Here is an 8,695-nt window from a genome sequence, read left to right as displayed (position 1 = left end):
AAGACATGTTGCTGAACAAAAAAATATGTGCAAACCTCTCAGTGTTTTTAATGTGTTAACATTAAATCCTAACCCAAAATCTTTACACTTTATTTGATGACATTTATAGCAGTAGCACAAACATTGCAATTAAATATGTGAGTACATATTTTCATAAAAATCCGTGCTGACTGCATAAATCGTATCTTATGAAAACGTATCTTATGTTCTCACATCTACCTCATAAGATTTCGACTCATCACGACCGGCATTTTTGTGATAATTGAATCCTTTTGGTACAGCATGTTGTTTTGCAGGTTTAAGCAAAGAGTCCACGCTATGGACGATCGCAGGTCTCGGCTTGGCCGTTTCAGATTCACTAAGTGGACTGCGGAGGTGCTCTTTTCCGTAGCTAATGTTCTCGCGTAATAAATGTATTGCTGAAAGCGCCGTCGGTGTGACGGGACTATCAGGAAGTAACGGTTGCTGGAGAGACTGTGCCGAGTTGTAATAATTTAGTGGTGACACCTGAAAGTTTAAGTTTCCATACGAAGACGCCAGGCTACATATAGGTTCGTTATCTGTCTGGTGACCAGCGCGGTATGACATCATCAGCCTGTGCCACAGACTGTGGGTGGGAATGAACGGACAGACGAAATCCGGATGTGACGTCACTGGAAACGTTAGAGGCGATATATCACCGGAAGGTTTTGACGGCGTACCGATTATGTTGTCGATGCTAAATGAATGTTTATACTGTGGGCGCGTCGCGGGTGACAGAAAGTCCCGCGGGTCGGGGAAGTAATCGGTAGTGACGGCACTTGGTGCGGATTGTTGTAGTCTCAAACGCGCACGATCGAGGTTATTTTTGATGTTGTTTGCCTCGTTTTCTCCCAGGAAAGCAAAGGCGTTTTGTCTGAAGTAACAGAAACATAAGTATCATCATAGTAAGAAACGACTACATGTTAACTATTAATGCGGCGTAATTGTATAGCATGTTAATAAATGTATGTTCTATAAAACATAATTTCCCAGGACTTTTTCAAAGATGATATTACATGTGATTTAAAAACTAGCAGTTAATTGTTGCCTAATTATTTCAAAAATATATAAATTGATTATGGAATTAAATATGAAAAAGATATATTTTTTTTTACATTATCTGTATTAAAAACCTGATATGTGTATACGTTGAAAATACTAAACGACTAAAATAAATACATAACAGTTAATAAAAAAATGTAATACAACAATTAATTTTGTATTGTCTGACAGAGGGCCAATAAAGGTCAAACTTTTTTTATAATAATGATACTGATCTGGGCCTCTAACACAGAAACAGCTTTAGTCTATTATAACATGTTTATTTTCATTGTAACTAATGTTATATAGAACTTAAGATAACCAATAAAAACATTAAGTCCATTTACATTTAAAATCGTATTAATCAGTAATAATTGTATGACCCTACTGCTGCTAAATTTATTGCAAAACATATTCTGACTTACATACATAACAGCTTTAAATCTGACTTGGATACTTTTGTTTGTATTATATTTTTAATTAAGTTATAATTATACTAAATATTTATTTCGTTACATAATTAAATTACGTTTGAGAGAAACTGATCAGCAGCATTAAGCTGTTTTAACTTAAAAGAACGATATTTACCGATGCTGATGTACTTTAAATCTCTTCCGTCGCCTGAGGAAGCTTCCGTTCTCGAACATGTTGCCGGCGAAAGGATGCAGCGCCCAGTAGCTTCCCTTTCCGTGCCGGTCCGGGCGCCGCGGGATCTTGATGAAACAGTCATTGAATGAGAGGTTATGGCGGAGGGAATTCTGCCAGCGTTGTGTGTTCTGTCTGAAAATGCAGCCACATAATTATTTTGAGTCAGAGTTTTCTATCTATTCGTCACTGTTGATGTGTTAAATGTTTAGTTATTAACGAATACTCTAACTGAAATATGTCAGTCGATGAATTAATAGCGGCTACCCTATAATTTTATATCCAATGAACTTTAGAGAATTGATACAAATCCCATGCAAGATTGATAATAAGAAACGAAAATAAAATGTATGAACATATATCAGACAAACATCGTAACTACAGTCGTAAAACATAAAATATGTGTGTACTCTAGTTATAAACTGCATCATTTACTTAACAAGTACAAAAACTATTTTGAAATCTTCAACGGAGTTGTGGCATTGCACGGATTATGAATATCCTATATAATACCATAGTAGTTTATTTCTTTAAGAGAATCGATTAAGACGTGTCGGCCTTGGCATAGCGGCAAGTTTTGTGGTACGAATAACTTTAGATTGAATAATAGCGACTCGAAAACTTACATTCAAGTCGTAAAAATACATTTGAGCCGGGCTCTGTGAAAAGAAGGTTAAATGCATGTGCGTAAGGTGTCGTCCTATATTAGCCTGCAAAGTCCGCACAGGCTTATCAGGGACGACACTTTTCGCTTTTATGATATAATTCGTTTAAAGAAAATCTATTCTTAGCAAAAATTAAGTTTAGCCTGTGCGGACTGCAAGGCTTATCTGGGACGACACTTTACGCACATGCATTAAACCCCCTTTTCACAGAGCATAGCTCATTTGTAATATCTTCATATTGTTGCAGAGTAATATAAATACAAGACCATTGATTTATAATCATACGTTATTTGTAGAGCATTGCAAATCAGGTGTTATATATACGTATTAATTGTTATACAAAGTCAGTGTCTCTCCATGCTTGGTATCAAATGCCGTAAAATAAATGTAAATTGTTTTCCCCTTTTTCGTATGCGGAAAGTTTATTATCTTTACAACAACTTTTCATATACTTGTACGCATTTGTCTTTGTATTACAAAATTAACATTTAATGATGATATAATTAGAGATTCGGTTAAATAAAAAGAAAAGAAAAGCGAACAGTACAATGATATATGCTACATTTTTTAGAAACAACATCTTTTCAATTAAAAACATGAAAGAAAAAGCATTAAAACAAAACATATGTTTCACTCACTAATACATAGTTGCATTAGTATTGAATATGTTAAGTGCGCAGCTACATTGCTTGTGTTTTGTTTTCATGTTTGTATAACAACAGAAAGACATGATTTAATTTCAGCCTTTTTACAAAAAGACAAGAACTTGCACTAACCACGAATTATATTGGAAGCTTATTTATTTATAAGATTTAAGTATCAGTCTCGCTGTATTTAAAGTGAAATTCTTACCGCAAATATAGATGAATAAAACCTACAGAATACGAACAGTATATCAAATTCGTTCATGCTTTATTACGTAAGCATTTGAACTTTAAATATTAAAAAATATATAAACATACACAACTTAAACGAGCCTTTTCACAGATTTTAGCATGAATTGAAGTTTGTCATTCAATACTTTATATTGATAAATGTTACCATTTTATCTAAAAAGCTCCAGTAAAAAAAATCAAGAAAAAAAGAAAAAAAGTAACCCTCAACAGAGCTCGAACCACTGACCCCTGGAGTCCTGGAGTAAAAAGTCGACAACTAAAACCACTCGGCCATCCGTGCTTATACAATGAAGGATGTATTTTATGCTTTATATAAGCAATCCTCATAGCTTCACAAAAATTAACGACAACAACAAAACTCTCCAAATCATTCAATCGCTTCGCGTTGCAACGTTATTAATAATCTTCAGGTTTTTAAATCGTCAAAAAATGCATATAATGGCTATTTTAGAGCATGGTTAATGTTCAGTATTACTGTTTCCTCGAAAATATCATAACTAAAACGAAAATTGGCGAATCTACAACAATTTGTTTTACTTTTGTCAATTTACCAAAACGTGAAAAGGCCCCTTTAATATAAGAACTTTCGTAATTGTACTGGAATATTGTTTGTTTTTTTGTATTATCGTATTTTTAATTTTAATCTTAATATTAATAGTTTTGATGTATTTTTCACATAAATTTTACATTGCATCTATGTTTATTTATGTTGGACTTAAAATTGACGTATTGCATGGTCAATTTAAGTTGTATTCAACACAGGAATCACATACTCTACTTAAAATTTCATGTACCAGTAATTTATGATACGAGTAAATTATTTGTTCTGGTAAAACTAAAGTTATTAAAGTCAATATACGATAAAATAGTAAACAAATTAATTTTTTTTCAACAGACAGATATAGAACGGATTAAAACAAAAAGAAATATTTTATCTACGCATATATAAGCATATAAAATCAAATGAAAATACACTTGAAACAAATATTTCCATGTCCTTTAAAATCATAAATGTGGTGTTATCAAATGATAACTGCGGTTTGTAAGTCAAGATTTTTCCCAAACATACGCATTAATTTGACTGAACTTTCAAATACCATGTTTTTAATGCTTAAGACATTAAAGGGGCCTTTTCACAGATTTTGGCATTTTTTAACTTATTCATTAAATGCTTTATATTGATAAATGTAAACATTGGATCGTAAAAGCTCAAGTAAAAAATCAAGAATAAAATTAAAAAAAGGAAAAGAACATTGCCCGGAGAAGGTTTCGAACCAGTGACCCCTGGAGTCCTGCCAGAGTCCTGAAGTAAAAACGCTTTAGCCTACTGAGCTATTCCGCCAAATTCACATATTTGTCGTATTTATACCTTATATAAGCAATCTTCGTAGTTTCACAAAATTTAACGACAAAAACGGAACTCTCCAAATTATTCAATCGTTTCGCGTTGCAACGCTTTATAATTTTTAGGTTTTAAAATCGTCAAAAGATGCATATAATGGCTATATTAGAGCATGGTAAATGTTCAGTATTACTGTTTCCTCACAAATATCATAACTAAAACGAAAATTTGCGAATCTGAAACAACTTTTTCCAATTGTGTCAATTTACCAAAGCGTGAAAAGATCCCTTTAATTGCATTTAATAGTACAATAGCACTATTCACAAGTTAATAAGGGTCGTTCTCTTTGTTCTCTTTGCTCAGATACCTAACCTCTCTGCCCTGTTTTGTGTGTGTGCGCGTAAATATTCAGAATGTTTAAAAACTTTTTATTAAAAAACAACAACCTATAACACACAATAATTGTACACGGATCTATGGATTTGACCTGTTTCGTGTTATTATTCCACATTTAAATCTGATTTAACTATATATAGTTAGGTAAATGTTTTACAACATATCCATGAATAATTTGATTTGTATGATATGTTGAAACGTAAAGACATAAACATATGTTTAAAAATGTAAGTCTTAGTGCTCACCAGTTGTCACCATTTATGTATCACGTATCACGTGACTTGTGAAACATAGTAAAGATCTGTTCTGTTCTGTAAATATTAAGTATTAAGAAATCACTTACATAATCACTTATTTAAAGGGGCCTTTTCACAGATTTTGGCATGTTTTGAAGTTTGTCATTAAATGCTTTATATTGATAAAGGTAAACATTAAATTTTAAAAGCTCAAGTAAAAAAATCAAAAATAAAATTTTACAAAGGAAACAAAAGTAGCCCGCAGCATGGCTCGAACCAGTGACCCCCGGAATCCTGAAGCGAAAACGCTTTAGCCAACTAAGCTATCCTGCCAAGCATGCATAAGATGCATATTTTATACGTTATATAAGCAATCTTCGTAGTTTCACAATTTTAAACGACAACAACAGAACTCTCCAAATTATTCAATCGTTTCGCGTTGCAACGCTTTATAATTTTTAGGGTTTTAAATCGTCAAAAGATTCATGTAATGGCTATATTAGACCATGGCAAGTGTTCAGTAATACTGTTTCCTCACAAATATCATAACTAAACCGAAAATTTGCGAATCTGAAACAACTTTTTTCAATTTTGTCAATTTACCAAACCGTAAAAAGATCCCTTTAACCCTTGTTTTTACCTTTTCAGTTCGTCTCTTAATGAAATAAAACAACTCATATAAGCGTCATACCAACCATTTTTTTCGCGCGTCAAATAAAGCGAATAATATATTTTTAAACAATGAGGGACATGTAGAATTTAATCCAAATATACTGATGTGGATCTGTTATTAAATATCGCGTTTCATACTTCATCGTTTCCCTTAACACATTTTGCTCTCACAACTAAAACACACAATATTTAAGATTTATATGTACATGTATATATAAAATAACCATAAGCACCTGATATATGATAACATCATGTACGGAAAAAGGGGACATTCAAAGACAACAATCGGTTTACAAATTAAGAAACCACAAAACACTTTTAACAACTATAAAAACTGAAAACTAAAGCATGATAGATGATGCCGGAGGATTTGCCAGAACCAGAAACATCGAATTAGAATCAATCCTCAAAACTACCGGGTATATGAGTTGCACTCTGTGAAAAGGAGGTTTAATGTATGTGCGGAAAGGGACGTCCCTTACATGCTAATCAGGTACGACACTTTACGCAAATGTATGAAACCCTTTTTTCACAAAGCACGGCACATATGCTAATATTGACCCGTAGATGACTCACCTGTAGAATGGAAACTTGTCCATAATAAACTTGTAGATGTCGCTGAGTGGGAGCATCTTCTCTCTGGAGTCACTTATTGCCATTGCCGTGAGGGCAATATAGCTGTACGGAGGCTTCTGGTCGTTGTACGTGTTCCGACCAGGGCGCGGCATTCCGGTTTGATTTTGGAGCGTTCGGGAACAATTTCGGTAAACAAAATATGAATTACTAAAATATTGTTTCGCCCATTCACAGATATCGTCTAAATCTAGTGAGAGTGTCGTAATATATTTCTTCAAATCTTCATAAATCGTTTATTGTTTTCAGTTACAAAAATTAAATTAGCCGAAACATCATATATTTTATTTATTTTACGTATGTATACCATGAATACCATAAGTCGCTCCGTATCACATTTCAAATCCGCATTTATATCGAGATTTAACTCCGAAACATGTCTGTTTCAAGTGAATTAGACAGTGACAGTTGTTCATTTATGGTGTCTGAAAAGGCAGTGAAATTGGTGTTTGTAATGGCATAAATTTTGTTTTGTGAATGAACATGCCTACTTGACACCACCCCCTAAGGTTCTATTTGGTTATACCGAACGCAGCTCCTTTTAACTGCCAATCATATCCGCGTGGGTGGATCCCGATAACAAATATTTGCATAATAGTAGTACGGCAGCGCATAAAAATGGCTATCGGCTTAATGGTAAAATAATTTTGTCAATAAAATATTTGAGAAGTGAGACTGTCTTAAAGGTACAAATGAGACATGTTCAGAAATAGGATAATTACACAGTAAAGAGTGGATAACGGATTAAGGTTCATGAAAAAATTGTGATCCTTTACGTTTTCTGTCATGCGACTGCCGAATTTGATCAAATAAGAATAGTAATCGGAAATAAAATGACAAAACACGTTATTGCTATCATGTACATGATTAATTTTAATTTTAATATAGTTTATTGTTATTGGTAAACATAACACATCCAGCGGTGCAATTTAGATTAGATTGATCTTGTTTTAATATGTATTTGATATGCGGTTTAAACTTTATGTTAACTAACTGACTAATTTTTAAACCACTGCTGATCGAAATTTCTTGATACAGTCACTCATATATAATATATGTGTAAATATACTGGTACTATTCTTGCAGCATATTATCTAGATACACAAATTTAAAAAAGGTTGTTCTTTCGGGTGGGAAATCAAAAGAAGTCTAATCATATTCCTTTAGAATCACGACCGCTCGTTTTCAGCGCGCCTCTTTCTTTTTTAAAGAGATAAGTAGTAATGACTAGCTTCAAAGCTACCCTTCCAGAGTCGAAACCATTCGCGCATTGTATACATTTATTCAGCGTGTTTAAATCAATATGACAACTATTTTTCTTCCAAAGACAAAGTCTTTTCAAGTACAAAGACAAGCGCAGATACTTTAATTGAAAAATCAAGCTCTGGATTTCGCTCGGTCGCGGTTATAAACCACCATTAAACAATAGGGTATGAGCACATCCTAACTCGACGGTTAGAAAATACCCTTTTTTGAAGTGCTTTAAAATCATGAAGTCATGTTAAAAACACCATTACATGACTCTGTGAAAATCCGATAGAATTGATCCGGCTCTAAACTAATAATTCAATTGTTGTGTAGTAAAGAGAAAGTTATTTAAATTGTTATAGTTAGTTAAAATTACAAATTTCCCTCAACGAAAGCATGCAATTGATATTGTATGTTAATGTAAATAATAAAAACCAGATTGTTTTAATTTTCCTATTTAGTGTGTTAAATACTAGCTAACGTACAACCGTAGTTGCTGACGGCGTTTTCGACATTATTGATTTTGTATTATTTGAATTGTATGTCAATGTTATTTTTATTAACGCATTTATGCCTAGCGTCTAGAAAAAGGCCTTTGCAAACAGCATAGACCCAGATGAGACGCCGCATGATGCGGCGCCTCAGCAGGGTCTTCGCTGTTTGCTTAAAGGAATTTCTGTAAGAAATATTCTAAATATAGAAATAAATATACTAGACATACCTAATTTTGGAAATAAATTGATCCAATTTAGAAGAATGGGAGAGTCCACTAGGCAGAAATGGGTTAATGTTACAGTTTTCATTTGGCTGAAAACTGGACTTCATAGTGATCTGATCGCTTCTTATTTATGTATAGATATTTTACAGTTGAGAAAGATAAGAATACAAAATCATTATTTA

The 8,695-nt window shown here is 33.1% G+C and overlaps 1 protein-coding gene across 1 annotated transcript; it reads right to left on the bottom strand.

Annotated features, from left to right (window-relative positions):
* Window positions 1-201: 201 nt before the first annotated feature.
* Window positions 202-6,653, bottom strand: LOC127861677 (forkhead box protein B1-like). Its single transcript, XM_052400364.1, has 3 exons — window positions 6,491-6,653; window positions 1,651-1,842; window positions 202-895 (listed from the first exon to the last, which is right to left on the bottom strand). Exons 1-3 carry the CDS (start codon window positions 6,640-6,642, stop codon window positions 202-204), a joined length of 1,038 nt encoding a protein of 345 aa, XP_052256324.1. The 5' UTR covers window positions 6,643-6,653.
* Window positions 6,654-8,695: the final 2,042 nt, after the last annotated feature.

This window comes from Dreissena polymorpha, chromosome 16, assembly GCF_020536995.1.
Source record: "Dreissena polymorpha isolate Duluth1 chromosome 16, UMN_Dpol_1.0, whole genome shotgun sequence".
In the NCBI taxonomy this organism is placed as follows: domain Eukaryota; kingdom Metazoa; phylum Mollusca; class Bivalvia; order Myida; family Dreissenidae; genus Dreissena; species Dreissena polymorpha.
Note: the sequence above shows the minus strand (reverse complement) of the source record. Positions and strands in the feature narration are given on the sequence as shown.